Source organism: Mangifera indica, chromosome 7 (assembly GCF_011075055.1).
Source record: "Mangifera indica cultivar Alphonso chromosome 7, CATAS_Mindica_2.1, whole genome shotgun sequence".
In the NCBI taxonomy this organism is placed as follows: Eukaryota; Viridiplantae; Streptophyta; class Magnoliopsida; order Sapindales; family Anacardiaceae; genus Mangifera; species Mangifera indica.
Window position 1 is genome coordinate 18,074,785 of NC_058143.1, and position 24,467 is coordinate 18,099,251.

A 24,467-nucleotide genomic window follows, 5' to 3' on the forward strand; every position below is an offset into this window, starting at 1 on the left:
GGAGCCCAATTGACAGTCCTATGAATTTTGAACTCTCCCTACCATAATGAACCCATTTCAGTTGGACCACGAGGTACTTGACCCAATCTCCATAGCCCTAAATTAATACAACTTCCTTCGTCCAACTTCTTACATTTCCGGAGTAATTTCTTTGCAAAATATACATCATAGTAAGAACATGGATTATTATCTAAGATGCCACCAAATCGATTGTGATTATTACTTAATGTTCAAGGAAGATATAATCAAAATCTCAATGGAAACATGCCCGTCGAAGACCAGATAAATCCAAAGAAGATAAAAAGGCGTTTGTATATATTAAAACGGAATGTAAAAGCAGACATCTTATTAGAATACATGTGTAGATGTACTAAAACAGACGCGGCTGATCATGCATTAACATTCTCATTAAGCCTGGCAGCTGCAGCTATAGAATCTGCAACTCCGCCAGGATGTGTAGCCACATTCGGGTTATTTCTCAGCTCTGCGCTCATCACTCCTTCAGCATCCAGTCGAGTCACTGCTTTGTCTGCTGGCAATTTTGCAGTTGCACTCTGCAACATATAACCAACGAATTAATTAGTATATGAAACATGTGCTTATAACAGAATGCTATTGAAGCACATCAGATCAGGTTTTATGATGATTACCGAGATAACTTCTTTGAGCTTGATTTTTTCTTCTTCACGGTTGGCTGCTTCCTTACGAGCTGCAGCAGATTGAGCTGAAGCTGCGAGACCACCTGGGGTTATAAAATTGGTCCCTGTGGCTCGCACTTCAGCTGCTTGTATAGCAGCCGCATCGCTTTGATCTACTGGCTTTTCACCATCTGTTTGTGCAGTAGCTTCAAGTGCCTCTCCAATAGTAATTGCGCCTTTCTGGACAACCGAAGCCGCAACTGTCTGTGCCAGTGGCCTAGCCTGCGTATATTGCCCAACAATCTATACAAATACAACAGGATTAATCAAGAAATATCATTTTAACACTATGAATACAGTTGTTGAACTTAATTAAATATCAATTGCCCAACAATTTAAGGCCACCTGCCTGCCATCAGACACAGAGAGATACCTGTCCACCAACTGATTCAGTGACTACGCGAGCACCAGGCACCGCAGTTTCAATAACAGTGACACCTTCGTCTCCAGCGATATCAGTGACATCGCGGTGACCGACGAGACCTGCTTTCTTATTGTGGTCGGCAGCAGACTGCATGACAGCAGCGGGTCCTCCCTTCTGGGTCTGCCCGAACACCGTGGTCTCAGCCGTCTGCATCATGGCAGCATCTTCTTTTGCAACAGGTCTCCTAGCAAGATCCCCAAAGACGCTGAATATGTCGCCATATTTGACAGGATTTTGAGGCCTCCGTGGCTGCCCATGACTCATCTTGAACTTTTGATTGTAAAAGCTGAAAATATCAAAAACTTGCGTCTCAGAATTGCAAGATGGCGATGCAGGGAAAGTGGTAAATAAAGCTGATTGAAGCCGGAAGAGTTTATACACGTGTTGAATAGAAAATTGGGATCATCATCCATAACGAAACACATGGCGAAACTGCAGCTTGGCTGTCAATCCAGGAAATGCTTGTCGATGAGGTTAGCGACACTTGTTCCCAATTGTATAGATGGCAATTCATCCTTACCGTTCACACTGAAATTGAAGCTTTGCCAGACTTATCCGCTCCAAGCTTCAAAACTTCTACACTCCGTGGCGGTTAAACATCTACCCTATACTATTGTAACTAGAAACAACATAAAAGAAACTGGTCTTGTGACAATTTGATCCTTCTGCAACTCTGTAATGACTAATTCAAAATAGACAAAGGTAAATTGTAACAGTAAAATTTTGTCCACATTATAAAATAATATTTTTTTACATGATACATAAGGTAAAGATTTTATGAGTTGAAGACCATTGATAATTAAATTTAATGGCAATATTAAAGGATGAACATTTGGCCATCAAATGTTTCCTCCCTTATAGCTAAAGATTAGTTTTCTTTTTAACAGTCACTCTTAAAAAGATAAATAATATTAGCAAATCACGAACTTTCAAAGGGTAGATTTTCACATCAAACGCATCAATCCCACAAATTTTACAGACCCTTGTTTATCAAAAAAATCTCAAAAACAAGTATATCTATCAACTAATTTGAAGATTAATAGTATACAGTATATCACTTAGTTGTCATCTTTAATTAACGATGCCCTGTTAGGATTTTGAGTAAACTCATTTTGATAATTTTATCCAAGTGCTAATTTCTAATTAAAGTGGTTAACCCTCTGTATGTTTTTTCATTTATTTGAGCTTATCTCTAATTAATTCAGTTGGTTATCAATGATTTATTTATTTATTCATTCATAAAGAACATAATTTGACATAAAACCCAGTCAAATTGTGCTTTCATTTCATAATTGAGTTTGGAGTTAGAATATATAATTAAGAAGCTTCTTTTATATCAAACAAAATTAGATATGCTTGTTTAATCTTTCTTTCTTGAAAGGGGTATTGAAATTTTTACCATTTTTTTATTCTGTGTATACAAAAATGCCACCTATCCTAAAGCTTTAACAAATATACCATAACAGTACTCATCTTTCCCAAAATACCCCTCTTTGATCTTTCATGCACAAATTCTCTCTCTTCTTCTCTGTAACTTTTTTCTCTCTTCTTCCTCTTCTTTCAAAGTGATAAAGGAATACTCTCTCTTTTTCCTCATCTTCATAAACAAAAACATGAAGGAAAAAACTGAAAAAAAATTAGCATTTAAGGATTTGAACTGAAAAAAAAAAAAATTTACGTTTAACTGAAAAAAAACGTAAAAAAAAAAAAACTTAAAACTGGGAACAGTGGGGGTTGGCGTTGACGCCAACCCTTGGCGTTAACGCCAAGGGTTGGCGTACACCAACCCTTATTGCCCTTTTATATATATATATATATATATATATATATATATATATATATATATATATATATATATATATATTATAATATAATACTGTAGCTTTTTTATTGATATAGGTCCCATCTCTTTAAAATAGATATAATGCAAAGATTGACATGCGTACTCTTTTATGAAATAAAATAAAATAAATGGTGGCACCTTTTTATTAATATATTATAATATTATATATTACAATATATATATTATATTAATATATTATATTATTATATATATTATATTATATTATAATATTATATATCATAATATATAAAATATATTATATATACAATATTAATATTATATATTATAATATTAAAATTTAAAAAAAAAAAAGGCAGTCAGGGTTGGCATTGATATATTTTTTTGAAGGGTTGGCGTTGAGACGCCAACCCTTTTTTAATTTTTTTAATAATATAATAATATATTATATTATAATATAATAATATAATATTATATAAAATATATTATATTATAATAATATAATAATATATTATATATTATAATATAATAATATATAATATATATTATAATATTATAATATTATAATATAATATATATAATAATAATATAATAATATAATATATTATAATTTATATAATTAAATTATAATATTATTATAATATTTTATATTATAATATTATATATAATATAATACATAATTATATATATTATATTATATATAATATATATTACCAAGTGTTGGCGCCGCCAACCCTTGGTTATTATATATATATATATATTATATATATATTAATATATATATAAAATATATATTATATATATTAATATATATATTATATAATATATATAATTAAAATATTAAAATTATATATTATATATAATATTATAATATATATTAATACATATTATAATATATAATATAATATAATATAATATTATAATATATTAATATTATATTATAATATTATAATATATTTATATATATATTATAATAATATAAAAAAAAGAGTGTTGGCGTTGACCTTGTTTTTTTTAATTAATTATTTTTATTCTCAACGCCAATCCTCTTTTTTTTAATTAAATTTTTTTTTAGAAGGCAACCCTTTTTTTAATTAAATTTTTTTGTTTAAAAAATATGAACACCTACCCTTTTTAATTTTTAGAATTAAATTTTAATTTAATTTAAATTTAAATTAATTTGATTTGATTAGATTAATTTGAAATTTGATCCAAATTTAAATTAATGCAATAAAAAAAGAAGAAAATGATACTAAAAATTATATATTTTTGAAAGAGTATCATTTTCTTATGGAAGAGTTACTTAAAAATTTGAATTTAATTAAAAAAATTAATAAGGGCGGGCATTCATATTTTTTAAACAAAAAAATTTAATTAAAAAAATAAAAAGGTTGCCTTCTAAACAAAAAAAAATTTAATTAAAATTTGGTGCCAGCCAACCCACTTTTTTATATTATTATAATATATATTATATAATATATATAAATATATTATAATATAAAATTATAATATTTTAATTATATATATATATATATTATATAATATATAATATATAATTATATATATATTATATATATAATTATAATATATAATTATATATATATATATTATATATATAATATATATATATATATAATAACCAAGGGTTGGCGTCGCCAACCCTTGGTAATATTATATATAATATTATAATATAAAATATTATAATAATATTATAATTTAATTATATAAATTATAATATATTATATATTATATTATTATATTAATATTATATATTATATTATAATATATTTTATATATTAATATATATAATATATTATTATATTATTATAATATAATATATATTATTATATTATTATAATATAATATATATTATTATATTATTATATTATTATATAATATATTATTATATTATATATTATTAAAAAAAATTAAAAAAGGACGCCAACCCTTTTGACGCCAACCCTTCAAAAAAATATACCAAGGGTTGGCGTCACGCCAACCCTGACTGCCTTTTTTTTTTTTTTTTAAAATTTTAATATTATAATATATAATATTAATATTATATATATAATATATTTTATATATTATGATATATAATATTATAATATTATATATTATATATAATATTATAATATTATATATTATATATAATAATATAATATATTAATATAATATATATATTGTAATATATAATATTATAATATATTAATAAAAGGGTGCCAACCATTTATTTTATTTTATTTCATAAAAGAGTACGCATGTCAATCTTTGCATTATATCTTTTTTAAAGAGATGGGACCCATATCAATAAAAAAGCTACAGTATTATATTATAATATATATATATATATATATATATATATATATATAAAAGGGCAATAAGGGTTGGCGTACGCCAACCCTTGGCGTTAACGCCAAGGTTTGGCGTCAACGCCAACCCCCACTGTTCCCAGTTTTAAGTTTTTTTTTTTCAGTTAAACGTAAATTTTTTTTTTTCAGTTCAAATCTTTAAATGCTAATTTTTTTTCAGTTTTTTCCTTCCTGTTTTTGTTTATGAAGATGAGGAAAAAGAGAGAGTATTCCTTTATCACTTTGAAAGAAGAGAGAAAAAAGTTGCAGAGAAGAAGAGAGAGAATTTGTGTATGAAAGATCAAAGAGGGGTATTTTGGGAAAGGTGAGTACTGTTGTGGTATATTTGTTAAAGCTTTAGGATAGGTGGCATTTTTATATACACGGAATAAAAAAGTGTTAAAAATTTCAATTTCCCTTCTTGAAATAGAGATAGGACTGCGTTTTCGGATACTCTTTGCCACTTTCAAGAACATTAGCAAATGGATTCGACAACAGTAAAGAGTGGGAGGAGATTACATTGGCCCTAAAATTGAATAAGCATAACAAAACTTTCACATTAATTCACCAGCAGAGAAACCCAACACATATGACACCAAAAGTGCCCTATTTTAGTCACAAGCTATACCTTTTTATACCACAAAATATCACTACATGTTGACACCTCGCTGATTGACCCTAGCCGCCCTAGTCACCGATTCCGCCACTCCACCAGGATGTGTAGTGAAGCCAAGGTTATGCAACTTTTCCACGTTCTGTACTCCTTCAGCATCTTCTTGGGTCACCTCCTTAGCCGGCAGACCTCTGCTTGCTCCCTGCACACATGCATATAACCGTCAAATTTCTTAAACCCCTATACGTGCTTTAAATTATATGAGGGTTACCGCCAAAATATCTTTGAGCTTTATCTTGTCCTCGTCGCGGATCTTTCCCGCATTATAAGCTGCAGCTGACTGAGCTGAAGCTGCGAATCCACCCGGAAGCACGACGCTGCTACCAGTTGCTCTCACTTCTGCTTCTCTAACCGCTGCAGCATCGCTTTGATCCACTCGCTTGCTCCGGCTGTTTGTATCGCGGCTTCAAGTGCTTGTCCCATTGTAATTTTACCTTGGTTGCCTACTCCTGCTGGGGCTGTTAGCCCCGGCGCCGCTTGAACATATTGTCCAACAACCTGAACCGACAACGTTTAAATCAGCAACTGCAAACACATAAGCAGATGTATACGACGGATAATAGAAAGAGAACCTGTCCAGCAACTGTTTCAGTGATTAGGCGGCCACCAGGAACTTCAGTTCCTGTAATGGTCACGCCTTTGTCTCTCGCAATATGATTTACGTCATCAAGACCGACGAGACCTGCTCGTTCGTTTATTCTTGCAGCAGACCGCATGATTTCAGCTGGTCCTCCCGCCAGGGGCTGTCCAACGCCGCGGTCTCAGCGCTCTGCATCAACGCAGCATCTTGTGGTGCGACAGGCTTGGAGGCGAGTTCACCAGAGACGTTGAATACGTCGCCGTATTTGATCGGATCACCCGCTTTAGGCCTTTGTGCTTGTTCCTGGCTCATCTTCACTTTCTTGCACGGTTAATTTGTATTAATTCTAGTTTCCTACGTTGACACTAGTTAACTGAAGAAGCTACTACTTATACAATAGGAAAAGCCAGAAGTCTGAAGTAGGGTCGCATTTACACGTGGCATATTGCAGAAACGTGTCAAGCAAATGAATGGAAACATTCATCTGATAGTGATACACGTGGTGATATTTCTGACATGTGAGAGTAGACGTGGACTTAATAGTGTTTGAGCCTGACGGTCAACTAACACGTCGGTCTAAGTGATTGTTAGTCATGGGAACGCTTGCCCCAGTAAATTTTATCGGTTTCAGTGGAAGACACGGTGTTACCTCCTGGTAAAAGTTGGCGATTTCAGTTCTTAAGCGAATCCATGGGTACTTCCCTTTTAAATAATTTAATAAAAATACTGGTCTATTGGCAATGATAACTACAGAATGGCTTGTAATTTGTAGTTACTAAGATACACCCATCTCTGAACTTGAGAGAGTGATACATGTACAGTGAAGACCGCATTATTTTGAAAAATTGATTGTCTTCCCCAAGTTTACCCTTTAAAAGATTTGATTTTGTTTTTCTTGTTTGGAAAGCTCTCTAACCTATCACCAGTAATCTTTGCAAGAACAATGTCCATCTCTGAAGCGATGAAACCGATTATTGTCTCTTACAATGATTTCTCTGCCAACAATGGCTGATATAAACTTAAAGGCACTGTGGCAATCTCCACAGATTCTAAGATTCTTTGTGATTCGTATAGGTACTCCAGGAGGAATTACTATAAGGCCAAAAGCAAGAGCAATCTTCTCACTGTGGTATCCAACTTCTGTTATTTTCTCCTCTTCTTCTAAATCATAGAGAGCAAAATTGCTATCTGGTACATGGCCGGCAGCCTTCATGTCCTCTTGGAGCTTAGCTAGCATGGCCTGAATCTCAGAGTTCCTTTCATGGGAAGTGTCTTTTGCTTGGAAGGAGTGGACCCTATTTTTAACTGTTATCCAGCTGCAACCTGCTCCTTTTTTAATTCCAACAAATTTCATTTCTTTTCTCACGAGGTCAGCTTCTTCCCACCTGCATTAATAATCTACAATAGTTGGAAAACACACTTCAGAAAGAACACAGAAGAAAAAATGAGCATGTGTTTGCAAGAAATTCAATAAATCAACTATTTCAGATCAAAGGCAGAGCATCACAATGAAAATTGTGGCTCCATTGTAGTTTCTTTTAACAGGAAGCAGCTACCTGATTGTAGAGTTGATGTGCTACTCAAGGGTAAGATATGAAGTTAAAAATCCTTTTCATCTGGCCTACATATGATTTCCTTACTTTTTTTTCTTTTTTAATCAAGTTTAAAACTGCAAGGGGATCCAGCTCCAGGCAAAGACATGTTCAAACTATTTTCAACAGTAAACCAGATGCAGTGTGCAATATCAAGTGACAAAAAATAAAATGACACAATTCTATGTTACACTTTAGATCTTCTACCATGTATTGTAGATGTTTTTTATTATACAAATATACATGTAACTCACTGTGGTATTGAAACATCTAGCAAGAATTATTGGAAATGCTCCCTTTAAAATCTAAGAATAATTATCTTTCCATGGTATTATAAAATCTAGCTACCATTATTGGAAATGCTCCCCCTTCAAATCCCAGAATAATCATCTTTCAGATTCCAAAGCATTCACACAAAGACAATTCAATTCATATTTATTTGTCTTCCCAATTAAATAACCATTAAGTATGTCACCAGACCAGACAGGCAGATCAATCCTGATTAACTCTACAACTTTGTAGGGCGAATTAAAATAGCTTTTCACCAGGAGAGACATGCTCAATAGAGGGAATAGAAGACTGGAAATTCAAAGAATTACTAGAAATGAAAAACAAATTTGAAATCTTAATAAGATCAACAGTGTAATGGATATGAAGCAGTATTCAAATTTCAGTGAAGAAAACAGTTATGAGATTTCTTTTGAGAATGGAGTTACCTGCCAGCTGCTGCAAACACATTTGAAAGCAGCACATGGTTGCCCGAGTCTTTTGGATCAAGTTCAAATAAGTTAAGGGCAGCAATTTTTCCCAATTCTGGCTTCCCATAAACCCTACAGGCATTTAAAAGGGCTCCCCAAATAGAAATAGTTGGATGCATTGGCATTTCCTTAATAAACTCATAAGCACGCTCTACCAATCCAGCTCTTCCTAACAAGTCCACCATACAAGCATAATGCTCAGGCCCTGGCTCAATCCCATATTTTCCTCTCATGGACTGAAAAATTTGCATGCCCATTTTCACAGCCCCTGCTCTGCTACAAGCTGCTAACACACACACCAGGGTCACATAATTTGGCCTTACGTCAAACCTTTCTGATGCTATTTCTTCAAACAGTGCCAAAGCCATGTCAGCAAGCCCTTGGTGTGCATATCCACCTATCATTGCATTCCAACAAACCAAGTTCCGCTCAGGCATCTCATTGAATACTCTTTCCGAATCCTCAATACTACCACATTTTCCATACATATCAACAAGTGCACTGCTGACAAATATATTTCCCTCAACACAGGCCTTCACAGCCAGTGCATGAACTGACCTACCCAATTCAAGCCCTGCCATTCCTGCACAAGCACTTAGCACACTTGAAACCATAAAATCTTTTGGCTCAACCCCTTCTTTTCTTGCACGTAGAAACAACTCACATGCCTTCTCATCCTCGTCATTTTGCACAAAAACAGCCACCATTGAACACCAAGAAACACCATTTTTTTCCTTCATCCCATCAAATAGCATCTCAGCAGAACCAATCTCTCTGCACTTACCATAAAAATCAACTAGTCCATTACATACCGACACGTTGCCATCAAATCCCCATTTAACCACAAACCCATGTAATTGCCTCCCTAACTCCAAGCGAAAACTATCCGAGCAGGCGTTCAGAAATGCACAAAAAGTGATCGAATTCGGCTCCCCACCCGCCCGGCGAAACTCTATAAATGCATCAATCGCATTTCTTGGGCGCCCGTCAAGCACTGCATTAGAAATATATGCATTCCAGGTGGCGAGATTTTTCTCAGGAATTTCATTGAACACTTTCATCGCTTCCTCTTTGAGCCCCGTTTTTGAGTACATATCAAAAGCACTGCACCCAACAAAGACATCATATATCAAGCCAGCTTTCAAAGCAAGTCCATGAACTTGTTTTCCAGCAATGGGCATGTGAAGTGAAGCCACGGCTTTGAATACACAAGGAAAAGTAAAGTCATTAGGTTGAACGCACTCGCGTCGCATGTTAGTGAAGTGGTGGACAGCGGAGACAAAAAGACCATTCTGGACATTACCAGAGATTAAGGCTGTCCAAGTGACAACGGAGCGCGAACTAACGGGAGTGAATTGGAGGACGAGTTGGGCTGAGTTGGGAAGGTCGAGTTTGGAGTACATGTTGATGAGGTGGTTGGACAGGAAAGATGGGATGGGAGCGATGAGGGTTTTGATAATGTAAGCATGGATGGTTCGGCCGAGCGATGATGAGTGAGTTGACACGGCGGTTTCGAATAGGGCGGCGAGCGTGTTGGGAGCGTGAAAGGGCATGAGCGGCGGTGTTTATGCTCATGATGGATGGAGGTTGCGCTGAGTCATGAAAGGCTTTAGCCAGGGTTTAGGTGGACAGCCCGTTTAAGCTAATTTTATAAACGATAATAAGGTCGAATTACTATGTCCCACCTAACTTTTGATAGAATTTATTGTCACACTTTAAATTTGGAAAGTCCGTTTTCTTACCCATTTATCATATTTAATTTAAATTTAAGAATTAAAAGTTTTTTTTTAATTTTATACTACACATAATAGATTAATATCAACTACAAAACTAATAATATAAATAAATTATATTTTAATTTTAATTATTTTATATTTTGAATGATTAGAGGACCTAAAAGACAGTGAATTAGATTCTTTACAAATTCTAAGATTAATTTTCCCTATAACCATAAATTAAAAATTATTAGTTTTAACTATTTCCAATGTAATTTAGCTCTAATTAAGCTGCCCAACTTCACCGAGAGCAGAGCTTGAAAAAGAATTCAACAAGGAAATTGATTAATCAGAAATTTTTTTAGCTGAAAAGCTCAAAAACCGATCAAGAAGGAAAATGCAAACTTAATTATGGTAATTTATATGTTCTTTTTGTTCATGTAAATATGGAATCATTCATTTTAAAACGCAAGAAACTCCCAGGAAGGAATTTGAGCAATGAGAGAGCAAACAGTAGATGAAAATAACCGGGTTGAAGGTTTCCGCAATGAACTGTAAACTTCTCAAGTTTCGTGAAATCAAGGTATCGTATCTCAAGTTAGTTCATCTGATTCTTATAAGAAGTTAATATTTTTCCTTCACGGTGGCTTTGAAATTGGCTTTAATATGCTTTAGAGTAATGTTAAAAATTACAGAGATAAATATCCAGATTGAATTCCTGACATCAGTTATTAACCTATATACGGTTTACCGGCCAAAAAACAAAACGTAAATGGCGACTCAGGAAGTCCGGTAGGGAGGTTAAAACCGTCATTTTGCTTTCCCCCTGTTTTCAATTACTTGTGAGCCAGGTGGCAGTCATGCTTGGACTTCCATTTTGGCACAAGGGGGATTCATTTTGATCTACCCTTTTTAGTCCTAGTCTTAAGTGACAGGGCATTTCACTCTTTTAACAAGACAAGAGCTCAGCTCACGATCACACGGTCGGAGTTAGTTAATTTGTTTCAATTTTCTTTGCAACTTGTTTCTTTCCCTCATTATGATATTGATTTTCACTTGTCTTGCAGGATTGAGGTTTAATTTCCTCTGAAAATGGCAGACCCTTCTGGCTCTACCCTGCAAACCGATAAAACCCTAGAGTTCAGTAGTGGGTAAGTTTTCTATGAGTTTTTTTTTTTTTTTTCCCTAATTGCCTTAACGGTTTTATATCATTTTTCTTCATTATTTTATTTTGGGAATTGAGCTAGTAGGTGGAACATGCGAGTGTTTTTGATGGAAACATCCATGGTGTTATAAGGGAAAATGTTCTTTAAAACGTTGTTTTTGTATTTGAAAATGAAAATCCATGTTTCTTAAGTTCGTAAAGCCTTAAATTTTAAACCTAGAACTTTATATAATTTATGGGAAATAGATTTTTAAGAAAGTGGTCATAATGCAACCCGAAAAATCAAACAAGAAATAATCAACCGCTAAATAAGAAACTTAGTTACAGAGAGGGAAATAACAGTTCAAAGAGAAGAGAGAGAGGGAGAGAGGGAAAATGAAATTCAGATAGAGAAGAAGTAAATGATTAAGGTTGGACCGGTCTAGACCTGTACCAACCCCTTGACAGGGTCAATGCCTGGTCCGAGTCTAAAAAACATTGCGTGGAGGCATGCACAAAAGTAGAAACATGGAACCAAGCCAGGGAAGGAGCTGTGGTAAAGTATAGTTTTTGGAAAGATTCAATTTATGGTTGAAGCCCAATTTGTCAATTGGACAATGTAGGGGGAAAGTGGAGTCCAGAATGAACATGTTGGTGCCTGCATTATGAATTGTTTCTAATATTTCAATAAAGGTTGCTTTGACTCTAGTATGTGAGGTTACAGGAGTTTTCTACTTGCTCTCTTGCCATATATATGCTTGATCTACAAATTCTTCTTATTATATGGTTCTTGTTTGCTATTTCATTGAGACCCTGCGGTAAAAGATTGCGACTTTTGATCTTCATGCTGAGAGACCACAAATTACCAGAATTAGTTATGATAAAAAACTACTCTCAAGACTACTGTCAAAAAGATGCCATCTCCCAATGATTTATATAATGGATTTGTGTGCACTAAGGCTTCTAGTCAACAATAGTTCAAAGATATGATAAAGATTGGAGGTTATCAGGATTCAAGATATGCACTAAAATATTGTTTTAGGTGTAAGCAGTTTGAATCATGTCCAATAATTAGCTTAGTATTTGCATTAATTTCATGAAGTTTTGTATAACTCATTTCTGAATTCGTAAATGATGGAGCTACTGAAAAGATTTAGTTATTGCTTCATTATGGCTTAAAGAGACTTATAAGTAAGACTGTATCTGAGATTTGGCAAATGTATCTCTTCTCAGTTCCTTTAATTAATTGTTTGAATATGTAGCCAAACCAGCTGAAGCATATAAATTTATTCAAATTTTGTGAGGAATATACAATTCCAAAATGTGAATTAAGTAATTTGAAGAAATTTGGTTTTTTGACAATGTTTCTGAATTATACGTTTGAATCTGCCATTGCAGTTCTCTTATTTTTAATGGGTTTTTAGTTTCTTTAGATGCCAGTCTTATTTCCATGTCACTGTCCCTTAGGTACTAGCACCATTTACTCGTGAGCAGGATGACAAATTTTTGGATAATGGTTTTCTATGGAAATAATGTTTGCAGGGTACAGGAGAATAATTTTCTGGAGCCAGTTCCACCATTTCAAAGTGGTGAAGGTTTGCCTTATGCTCCAATAAATTGGCCAAATCCCGGTGATACTTGGGGTTGGAAGGTTGGAAGGAGGTTCAACTCTTCGGGGTACTATACAGATAGATCTTTGTCCCTTCCAAGAAACCTTCACAAGCCCAATGTTCCAAAACAGTTCCCAAGTAAGCTAGCAGTTGAACGATATATACAGTCTGAATTCCCGGATGCAGACACTGATGCATTTTGGGCCTCTTTCAGTTGGAAGGTCCCTGCACTGAAGAATTCAACGGGAGGTCAGCTCAAGTTTTGGTCTTGTCCCATTATATTTATATTTTTACTCTGACATCTTGTAAGAAAATCAGATTTTCATTCTTCAATTTGCTAGCATTTCTATGTGACACGCGGGTGCTCTGGTATATTTAATATATATATATATAAAGTCTAGAGTGGTAATAATTTAGGCTCTTTATCATATATCATAGAAAATTTGATGAATGTTGGATTCACATTGTCTGGAAGAAAAGAAATTTTACTTAGGGGTTAATTTAGTTTGTGCTTAGTGGAATAACTGTGATTTTGATAGCTCCTGGTCTTGACATTAATACATAATGAAGAAACTCCTAAGCAGCTGTACTGTTGATGTAGATAACTTGAAAAGCACTTTTTTATAGCAGCCGCCTTACTTGACTCCAGCTGCTTTCTTCTTAAGATCTGTGTAGTTGAAAACCATATTACAGAGTTTAGCATTTATGTTTTATTCAGATTTGTAGTACTCATGTTTGAACAGATAAAATTTTAAATGCAATGGGATGAAATGACCTTAATTCCTTCTCAACGTAACTTCTTAAGAAAGCAGTTATGTTAACACCTTTCCTCAGATGTCATAAGATGCTTTTTCCAACATTCATAATATGACCTTTCTCTTGGTGAACCTTCTAACTCACTGTTTGTGGTTCAATTGTTTCACTGTTCTGTTTGATTACTCCAGTTTTTGTCGTAAGGATATTTTTCAATACTGTTTCTAGTGTGATACACCCATTTTCAAGAACTGACAATTTTTGGAGATCACTCTTTCATTTATATTTTGTGTCTCTCTTAGTTAATAGTATGTCAACATTTTTGATAAGGATCATAAGATCTTAGTTGCTTTACTTAATATTTGATTTAGTGTAATCAACTCCTTCATGGGTTGGATAATAAGTCATCAAAGCTTAAAAAATGGTGCAAAACCATCAACTATCTTTTAATGTGCCTCTTTGCTTAATCTGTTTTCTACTCCTTCCTTCATGTTTGAGGATATGTTGGCCATAGTTTTCCATTGCTCTCTCTGTATCTCTCTAAAGATACAAATCATTTTCTAATTTTCAGTTGTATGTTTAATGAATGAGCAAGCAATAGTCCCTTTTCAAACTAACCAATTTTCTCTACAAACTTTTAACAATAAATTTCTTAACTGCCAATACTTGGTAGCTCTTACTATGCATTTAATGGTAACATAAAAGTTAGGGAAGATGGAAGCTGTCGAACTCGGAGTTCTAAAGAAGGGCAAGACAAATCTGTGAAGCTGATAAAGCCATATGCAGATTTTTTCTTTTTTAAGAGATCTTGTTAGTTTGACATCTAAATAACACTAATTGGTAATTTAAAAAAAATTGACATCTCATGACTTGTGCTTTTTTAGAGAAAAACGTAGTGATGTAGTGAAATTTTTATCTCTTTTTGTCCCATTATTGAAGTCTTGAAATAATGACGTAGAAAGAGAATTTTAACCAAATTTAAAGGAGTTAAGAACATCCAATTTATTTAACAAGTCACTAGCACTTATATTTGGTATTGAGTTTATTAGATATCCATCTCTGCCTTAATAGTTCAACTGGAATGTTTTAATCCCTTGTAATTGTTGTAGTGGAAGCTAAACCACCGAGTGCAGTGCAAGCTACCCCGGCAAGTGCAGAGAAGGTTGAAGAAGGCAAAGAAGAAAATCCTGTTGCTACAAATAGAAAAAGGAAATATACAGCTGCTAAAACAGTAGCCAATCAGCGAACTCGGCGATCTCTTCGACAGGCAGTCCCAGCTACTAAAGATACAAGCGGATCAAATGGAAATGAAGAGGTAACATCAAATGCAACAAGGAAAGATGTGAACAGTACGGCTGAATTTCAGGATGATCAACCTGACAATGGTTCATTTGAGCAAAGCGATTCTGACTGTATGCCTGAGGACTTCAATAACTATCTTGATTCTTTGGTTGGCAATCTTGCCTATCCTGCAACCGGTAATTCTCTTGCCCAGGAACATGAATTGGGTCAAAATCAAGGTAAGCTTCTTCTCTTTTTTATATGGGTTTTACTTGCGTTGTTTTTCTATTATCTCTGCTTATGCGTACAATGGAAGATGAATTTGTGTCAGTTATACCATATATGATTTTATTCCTGAAAATTATGTTTGGTAAATCTTACACTCCTAGAAGAAGGGAATGTAAGCATGCTAACAATGTATTTGCAGTCCTCAATGATAAAGAAAAGGAAAAAGTCATCCAGCAGCTTCAGGTAGAAATAGATTCCAACTTATCGATTGTCCAAGAAATTGATAACCAGATTACCCAGCTCCATTGCCGACGAGGAGAGCTTATAAGAAAAAATGAGAATAAGAAGCGATTAATAGCTAAGATAGCCATTGATGACCAAAAGGTGCGATGAATCAAGTTGAGTTAAAACTCCAAAGATCCTGAATGAGAAATCTGAAGAAAGAGAATGCAGGGAAGCAAGAGATGGAAATCCTGAACTAATCTAGATCCAGTTAATGCTTTTGCAGCTTTGCCTGATTTTTTTATGATAATGCTGTAGCTTTATTGTAGCTGGAACTTCTGATTTCCTTGCTATGCATCCATCTCGGTGTTGAATTATGTTGTACTTGAACTCTTCACTTTGATATTGTAATCGAACTGAGATATACGGAATCTGCAATGCATGAACTTATAAGAAAATCAGGAATCATGATGTCTAATACTACTAGAAAAAAATACCCATTTTTAATTAATGAAAAATAGCATTAATATGTTATAAATTCATGCAATTATTTTATGGACATCATTCATAGATGAAGATGATAAATCAATGAAACATGTAGTTTTATGTTAAATGCAGTTCTCTTAAATTTGTTCAGTGTTTTTCAGAGTTTGATAATTGCAGTATCACATATAACTCCCTAGGTTTTCCGAAACGGACCCAGCCCCCTTAATTTCTAAAATCATTCGGATTTGATACCTTAAAAGCGATAACAAGTCACACTTTTGGGCGCGTGAGCATAAAACTAGAACCGTAAAGATGGATGCTAATCGACGTAAAAACCGCGAGCAGACATGTTATCAAGAATTAAATGTTTCATAATGTTTGGAATCTCTACTGCAGATTCTGAATTGTTTTTTTTTTTCTTTCTAAATCTGTTTACTCGACATCTCGAATCATTTTAATTTCTCTTTTTTTTTTGTGAATTTTAATCTCGCCGTAGCAGGTAATAAAACAGGTTATTCGTTCAAACTCGAAACCCTAATGTCGCTTTCTTACTCTCTGAGTTTGAATAGCTGAGCTTTTCTCAGGTGAAGTCATCTTTTTTTGTCTTTGATCTTTGCATGCTTTGTTCATATAGAGTTAAAATTATATTTCTGAGTGTAAAACATTAATTTTCTTAGCTCAAAATGAGATTTAATCAAAGGTTGTAGAAATGTTCCTGAACAATTTTCGTGATAGTAACTAGTTTAATAAAGTTGTTTACAATGAATTGAGAATCTTTTTGTCAATAATTATAATTAAGTGAACCAAATTTATGAATATTCTGTTTAAAGAAATGAATGATGGTGAAGAATAATTTTGAACACGGTGTAAGAGAATCTAAGATTTATTTGTCACATCCTCCTGAGTTGTGATGCTTTTTACTGAACCAGACCTTGTTCTTACCAGTGAGAAAACAATGTTTGATTTATCATAATGATTTTTGTGCTTGAAGTCGATATCTTTAGCTGAAAATGATTTCCAAATGGAATTGTTGTGCAGGTTACCAGGCTAACTACTTGTGTTCTAGAAATGGAATTGATGGGTGTTGATAATAGTAATGAAAGTATTGAAAGAGTGCCTAGTGTAAATGGAAGTAGTATTGATCTTTGGCCAGTTTCACCGGAGGGGACTGGAGAAGGTTTGCCATATGCTCCTATAAATTGGCCAAAACCTGGTGATAACTGGCGTTGGAGAGTGGGGAGGAGAATAGCCTTAACTGGCCATTATTATGATAGGTACTTGTATCCTCCAAAACATTTTCGTCGTCTCAGTGACTCAACAAGTAGGAGAAGGGGTTTTGCAAGTAAGCTTTCTGTTCAAAGGTATATTGAAACAGTATTTCCTCATGAAGATGTCAACAAATTTTTCGCTTCATTCAGCTGGAAGATCCCTGCAATAAAGAATTTATCAGTAAATGGTCAGCTCTAAATACTACTGCATTTCTTAGCGATATTGAATAATGTGTTGGTTTGATTATTTTTTTGCTTATATATTTAGATGAAATTTCTATGCCTTCTAAAGCTGTTCTTAGGGGGCATGTTAGTGTGTATAATATGACTTTTGTGATATGATAGAAATTTAAATAAAGAAATAATCTACGAAAGTTAGCATTTAATGCATTGAAATTACCCTCATTGTGTATTTGTTATTCAAGACATTGGATTATGTATAAGAATACAGTTTAGTCTCCATAGCCTGGAAAATATGGCCTGATAAACAAGGTGGTTACATAAAATCTAAATGAGCAACTGGTTGAATCACTGTTGCTCAGGATCTTGCTTTGGGTTTCTGTTTGCCCTTTTACTCTTCTTTCTTTTTTATATTCTGGGCGTGATTTATGGTTGCATATTTCATATATATCTATATTTATTTATTGCAAGGTTTTTTTCCTTTTTTGTGATTGATATTGTAGTTAATCATAGAAGTTATATACTCCTTCCTTAACATCTAATTTTCTTCTTTGTCAATCAATGTTGACTTGATATAGGTAATGTAGAAGGAGAAACTCTTCCTGCATTTATTGAAGAGATAGCAGAACGTTCTTGCCCTGATTCCCCACTGGAGGATGTGGGCTGTAAGGCCAGAAATAAAATGTGCAACAGTTTGGTGGTGCAAGCAGAAATCTCATCTTTAACTGCCATGCCTTGTGATATTTGCTGCAATGAACCTCGCTTCTGCCGTGATTGTTGTTGTATTCTCTGTGGCAAGACTGTGAATTTGAAATACGGGGGCTACAGTTACATCAAATGTGAAGCGATGGCGGGTGAAAATTACATATGTGGACATATTGCTCACTTGAGCTGTGCTCTGCGTTGTTACATGGCTGGGACTGTTGGAGGAAGCTTTGGGTTGGATGCTGAGTACTGTTGTCGTCGCTGTGATGCAAAGACAGATTTGGTTCCACTTGTTATAAGACTTGTAAAGATATGTGAATCTGTTGATACTTTAGTTGATGTTGAGGAAATTCTAAATCTCAGTGTCTGTATTTTGCGTGGTTCAGAAAGGACCATTGCTAAGGAATGGCTAAGCCGTATTGAGCTGGCAATTCGAAAGGTAAAGCTGATGCGTGGTTTTTGCACATGTTTATTGTTCTCCCTTTTGGGTTCCTAAACCAGCAGCATGACCCTTTGAAGTGTGATATTTACTTCAGCTTAAATGTGGGGCTTCTCTTGAAGCTATCTGGAAAGTTGAAGACACTGACTTGGCTATCTTTACAGGTAACCATCCACTATCTTGTTTCCCAATTTAGAAAACAATTATCCTGACCAACAAATCCACCTTGTTTCATGCTCAGTAAGAAATTGACAATGTAATTATTTTAACTTGGATGAATGGTTATTTTCTATTTTTATTTTTTAGCAAGCTATCAGTCTGGACTTAAAGTGAAATGACCTTCTAGTTCTTGATGCTCTTTCCGGTGCCCCTTTTAGATTGGGATTCTTTGTTTATTTGTCTAAAATTTCTCCACGGGATTAATTTAAAAAAATAAGGGTGTTTCTCTACCTGTTCTCAAGCCATTGGTATAACATCCCAAGCTGAAATGGTCCACGATAAGAAAAATCTAGGTTTACCGTGCATTTTATGAAGTTTGATTAAGTTACTTTTGGTGCATGTCAACTCGTCACAGGTACTGTAGATAATTGAAAAATATGGCTGTAAGTGCATGCAATTGTAATGTTCAGATTCATTATAAATAGAATTACCAAACAATTTCTTCATAATATTTGATAGGTATTTTGTATAGATTGGTTCAAGTTAGCTGAAATATGAATGCATATAACTAAGTATACAAAGTACTCCAGAGTGGAAATTATGCTAGGAAGTGTCTTGTGCATTTTTCTGTTGAAGCATCGGAGATTCAGCTATGTTCTATCACAAGCCAGTCTAGGTAATGAAGCTAAAGTGTAGCTTGTTGGTGCTTTAGGTCTAGAAATGAGTCTAGTATTAGGTGGAATTGTTAAGGTTGAATAGCAGTAACAAAAATAATAATTACAAAAGAAGTCTTATTTGCCCTTGCACGATCCTTACTTTATTCACGTCACTGGGGCTTGCTGCCCCCCTACCCTACCGCACCCATATCTGCCCTGCTTATTTATCAATGTTTTATTGTGCACAGGTGTTTCTGATGATGAAAATGCCACATTGGAGCTTACGACCAACCAAGATCCTACAGATGTTAGAGCAAGCCCATTGCAAACCATGCCTACATATTCTGATCAACAGATGGAATCTCAAAAACTTGAGGAAGAGATTGATCAGGTCCTTCAAGCATTGAAAAAGTCCCAGGAAACTGAATACAAATTGGCTGAGGAGAGGTTATATGAGCAGAAGAATTACCTTTGTAATATGTACCAGCAACTTGACAAGGAGAGGTCTGAGCTGGCACATCACACTTCAGAGGGTGACCAGGATATGCTATTAAACGCTGTCTTGAACACAGTGAACCAGATAAAACGGCAAGTCACGGTATTGAAAGATATGGAGAAAGTGGCCAAAGGATTTGGAAGGACCTCAAAAAAAATTCTGAAGGAACACTATGATCTGGAGATTGAGGACTAAAAAAATTCCATTGATCGATGTCCAAACGTTTTGATTCTCTGCTGATGGAGTAAACAGAGTGTTGCAGAGACATTAAAGGGAAACCAATGAGGGTCATAAGTTGACCTGGTGGAAATTTTGTTTCTTCATTAGCTCTGCTTACCACTGTCGTCATTTTGTAAAGAGACTAGAGGGAAATTGTATAAATGAGGATGTGTTGTACAATTGCAGTTTTTCAGAACCAATGGGGGCTGTGCTTCGATGTCTGGTGGGATGGGGCCCTTTGGTGGGTGTAATGTTGCCTATTTATTAGTCTTGATGTCTCATGGTGCTATTTCTGTGCTGTGATTACTGGTTAAATCAGTCTATGGTCAGCAGTTTTACACCACCAATGTCCTCTTATTTCACAGCAACCTTGGAACCAATTATTGGAGATTGCATATCAAAATATTCAGTGTGATCATAAAATGCAAATTTAAATCAGCCCTGTAAAGCATATTTTGGAAACGATATTCTCGTGAGAGTTTCTTTGTTGGCAGAATTTGCGCAGTAATAATAGATGCTGCAAGCTCAAAATGATGAGTAGCCTAAACTAGTGGACTAGGCAATGGCAACAAGCTAATGGGCACTATCGTTAGAGAATTATAAAGATTTAAAAAAAAAAAAATGCCGCTGCAATTCCCAGCAAAAGAATTGAAGGCGAGGCATAAATTCTGGTCCACCTTCAGTTTCCAAATGAGTTGTCAATGATATGGAGGCCGCATAAGCCACAAAGCAAAGAATCGAAAAGACTTCAAGGCTCAGAATGGAGCTTACAGGCGTGAGAACTGAAGCAATGAATTTGGTCAAAAACATTTGGAGGTGTCTAGTCCTGAATGATGCAGGGAGGTGAATATATTCCATGTTATATTAGGCAGATTTAAAGAACAAGGCTGAAAATCAATATTGTAGTCAAGAATTCAAGTTACATTATACGCTCAACTTTTACTTCCAGCAAAACTGTTACATCTGAACATATTCTGCTGGCCACAAATAGGAAGCTTGTAATCTCCCCAAGCCTAACCATACCTTCCCTGTCCACTAGAAAATTTTCGTTCTGCAAAATTTTTGTATTATACATAACAATCACAGAGAAAACGTTTTGGTTTGATATTCAGTAGGAAAATGGCAAGAATGCAGTGCCTAAACTAGAATAAAGGCAACTTACTGCAAACATTTTAAACATTTAAAAAATTCTTCAAAGCAGGAAAAGAGTGAAAAAAGAAAAGTGGAACAGACTGATGGAAATTTCTCAACCACCAAATATATGTTGGTGTTTTTCATAGAACTGGTGAATAACAGCCTTTATTCTTCCTCCAGTTCATTATAATAACCATCATATCAATAATCTTTTGAATGATTGAAAACAACTTTCAATAGAGAGCATAGTAGCAAGTCATAAATTTTAATATCCCTTTGCAAGTGAAAGTTAAATTTTCAAAAAGTATGTTCAAAGAAAACCTAGTGATAATTAGGCAGGTTTAGAAAGCAAAATCTGAGCCCCATTCGAGCACCACAAGATAATTTGAGCTCAATTCCAGAAAATTTGTTAAGAGGTCTATCTTTGACATAAAACCAAGGGACACATGGGGTTCATGTATCCATAAAGAAATCTTTTAACATTAATAATTATATTACAAAGGATGAATGTGTATGAATACACTTTATTATTTCACGCAATGAGTAACCACAGAAAAGATATCCAAAGGGTGTGGTTCAGTAAATCATAAGCACAAAGAGAGAAAAGCTATGAAAGTTAAAAGAAAAAAAGATGTCAACTAGAAGATTGATTACTAGATTAAGGAAGCAAATAGAGCCAAAAGGACACCACAAATAGTATAATTTATAATTAGTCAGCAAAGGATGATATTGAATATTTTAAGCGCTAAACGAAAATGGCATGCTAAAGCACTTTAAATCCAAAGATTAGATGAAAGCATGTATTCTAAACCACGAAGTAACATGGGAATCAGTTCTTAGAATTAACAAGTCAAACAGTGGTGTTCAACAGTCATATTTTCTAAATTGAATCTTCTTATGAGGTAGAATAAAGAAATGAAAAATGCCTCAAATACTAAGAATCTAAAGTATCAATTACCAAGAAAAAAGAAATAAGGGATGGCAACAAACTAGACACTTTGAATCTTGTACTTCTCATCATCAAGGACCCAAGACCACAAAAACCACAATTCATTGAAACTAAAGAAATTTTTCAGTCTTCATCTAATCGGTCAATGATTTCCAATTTTACAACAAAATCATTGTAATCCCAGTTTTTTTTTTTTTTCCACTCCAAAAAGAGAAGCAGCAAAGCAAATGACAGAAATGTTCAACCATATGGTCCTAAACTCCAACTACACAAACAAAATAACATCATATTCACAGTTCAGCCAGGCCATTTATACTGCTGAGAAGGAGGTAGAAAAGCTCATCAAAAAGTAAAATGAAGAACTATCTTCAGTTCCATTGCCATTGATTTGCAACAAAAACAACATCTCCGATTTATTGAAGGAAAATTATCCATAAAAACGCCATCACAAAATGAACTTGCAGGCTAAAGTTCAACATTAAAAAGTAACATAAACATAATTAAAGCATAAAAGAGATCACTTTATATCACTGTACAAGCACGAGCCTATTGTTTCCCATGCCTCCGCTAAAATCCCCGTTTTCACCACCGTCACCACTGGCACGACCACTGCCTTCTCTCTCCTCCAAACTCTCCAAGTCCCCACCTTTCGGCACAATCACTATCAGCTCCCCATCCACATAAACAGCACTCGCCAATTCGGGTCGGGTCGTCTCGGGCAGCCGAAACCGCCACATATCCAGCTCCAGCTCATCCAACGAAGACAACTCCACAGACCCATTTTGCCTAACAACGATTTTAGTGATCCCAGGATAGATTTGAATCATATGGGCCCTGAATTCACCGATACCGGTGGTTTCGGCAATGAACTTGAAGCAATCGGGGTTCTCTTCGATTTCCACGTCAGCATCGGACCTGAAAGGCAGCTCAAGAACCCGACTAAAGATATGGGGCAAGCGACGGAGCTTCTTGTGAGACCCAGCTGAAAGATTCCGTGGGTTTCTCAAATTGTTAGTATTATCATAATATTGAATGGTGATGTTGTTTCTCTTCTTTGTGGTGGGCACAGGGTGAACCTTCATGGATGTTGTTGCAGCCGAGCTTTGCGGTGGTTCGTTGTTGTTTGTGATAATAATTAAAGAAAACGAGAACCCAAAAGAAAGAAAGAGAAATAAAAACAAGAAGAAGAAGATTACAGATGCTATTTTATAGAAGAAAAGCGAAGAATTGTAGCAGGAAGGAATCAAAATCTTGATGTGATTGTGATGGCAGAAAAGAAAAGACAAAATCATAAATTGAAGAGGATTGTTAACAATATTTTATGTTTATTGATTATTGAATTTTTGGTTTTGTCAGTCTTTCCATTAGCGAAGTATATCTATATAAATGAAATCTGCTTTTCAGAGGCATGAGAACCACTGAACAGATAAAGAAATGGTTTTGAGGTTATTTGCCCCTCTGCTTCTTGAAAATTTCTATTTTGCCATCCATTTTAACTTTTGTTATTAATTTTCTTTTCCTTTTTTAATTTTCTTCCTAATTTGCTCTTGCTTTGTTTATCATTCCAAGTAAAACAATCCCAGGCCAATTCTAATTTAGGCATAAAAATCAATTTTTTGGTCTAATCTAAACGAATTCCAGGGTGCCGGTCAAATGCTTATTAAACCCTCTGTTTTTTGGTAGAGTTCATTGAAGCCCTTGACTTGATAATAAATGTAAATTACAACCATCATTTTACCAAGAACAACCTAATTATTCGACCATTTTCACATCATTCTCAACAAATTAACATGAATTTAAGGCCATATCGCTAATAAAAAAACCAATAAATCCATCGATTTTTTGTTGTTAAGAAAGAATTTATATTTGAGTTAAATCATCTTTTTTACATCTAATTAAAAATTATTCATTTGACTTAATTACATTTAAATCGATCATATCAAATAAGT

General features: G+C 34.4%; 6 protein-coding genes across 8 annotated transcripts; 2 read left to right on the plus strand and 4 right to left on the minus strand.

Moving 5' to 3' along the window:
• Positions 1-283: 283 nt before the first annotated feature.
• Positions 284-1,458, minus strand: LOC123220458 (late embryogenesis abundant protein D-34-like). The gene is made up of 3 exons (XM_044642683.1): positions 1,072-1,458; positions 651-941; positions 284-554 (listed from the first exon to the last, which is right to left on the minus strand). The coding sequence occupies exons 1-3, from the start codon at positions 1,384-1,386 to the stop codon at positions 390-392; spliced, it is 771 nt and encodes a 256-aa protein (XP_044498618.1). The 5' UTR covers positions 1,387-1,458; the 3' UTR covers positions 284-389.
• A 4,345-nt stretch (positions 1,459-5,803) lies between these two features.
• On the minus strand, positions 5,804-7,151 carry LOC123221965 (late embryogenesis abundant protein D-34-like). The gene is given in 5 exon segments (XM_044644954.1): positions 5,804-6,086; positions 6,156-6,328; positions 6,331-6,442; positions 6,517-6,695; positions 6,698-7,151. Coding segments are annotated over 5 exon segments (768 nt in total). The 5' UTR covers positions 6,837-7,151; the 3' UTR covers positions 5,804-5,921.
• A 121-nt stretch (positions 7,152-7,272) lies between these two features.
• LOC123221964 (pentatricopeptide repeat-containing protein At4g14850) lies at positions 7,273-10,503 on the minus strand. Its single transcript, XM_044644953.1, has 2 exons — positions 8,833-10,503; positions 7,273-7,909 (listed from the first exon to the last, which is right to left on the minus strand). Exons 1-2 carry the CDS (start codon positions 10,425-10,427, stop codon positions 7,444-7,446), a joined length of 2,061 nt encoding a protein of 686 aa, XP_044500888.1. The 5' UTR covers positions 10,428-10,503; the 3' UTR covers positions 7,273-7,443.
• A 526-nt stretch (positions 10,504-11,029) lies between these two features.
• LOC123221885 lies at positions 11,030-16,285 on the plus strand. Of its 2 annotated transcripts, none has more exons than XM_044644857.1 (5): positions 11,030-11,172; positions 11,657-11,740; positions 13,276-13,592; positions 15,206-15,616; positions 15,805-16,285. In XM_044644857.1, the coding sequence occupies exons 2-5, from the start codon at positions 11,682-11,684 to the stop codon at positions 15,996-15,998; spliced, it is 981 nt and encodes a 326-aa protein (XP_044500792.1). In that variant the 5' UTR covers positions 11,030-11,172; positions 11,657-11,681; the 3' UTR covers positions 15,999-16,285. The 2 variants fall into 2 exon arrangements, with proteins under 2 accessions (XP_044500792.1, XP_044500791.1); XM_044644856.1 differs by lacking the exon at positions 11,030-11,172 and adding an exon at positions 11,421-11,572.
• A 198-nt stretch (positions 16,286-16,483) lies between these two features.
• On the plus strand, positions 16,484-20,778 carry LOC123221884 (protein OBERON 1-like). Of its 2 annotated transcripts, XM_044644855.1 has the most exons (6): positions 16,484-16,689; positions 16,813-16,897; positions 17,352-17,769; positions 18,340-18,905; positions 19,003-19,069; positions 19,969-20,778. In XM_044644855.1, the coding sequence occupies exons 3-6, from the start codon at positions 17,382-17,384 to the stop codon at positions 20,409-20,411; spliced, it is 1,464 nt and encodes a 487-aa protein (XP_044500790.1). In that variant the 5' UTR covers positions 16,484-16,689; positions 16,813-16,897; positions 17,352-17,381; the 3' UTR covers positions 20,412-20,778. The 2 variants fall into 2 exon arrangements, with proteins under 2 accessions (XP_044500790.1, XP_044500789.1); XM_044644854.1 differs by having other exon boundaries at positions 16,484-16,897.
• Positions 20,779-22,905: 2,127 nt separating this feature from the next.
• On the minus strand, positions 22,906-23,859 carry LOC123221886. The gene has a single exon (XM_044644858.1). It carries the CDS (start codon positions 23,808-23,810, stop codon positions 23,046-23,048), a length of 765 nt encoding a protein of 254 aa, XP_044500793.1. The 5' UTR covers positions 23,811-23,859; the 3' UTR covers positions 22,906-23,045.
• Between the last annotated feature and the right edge of the window lie 608 nt (positions 23,860-24,467).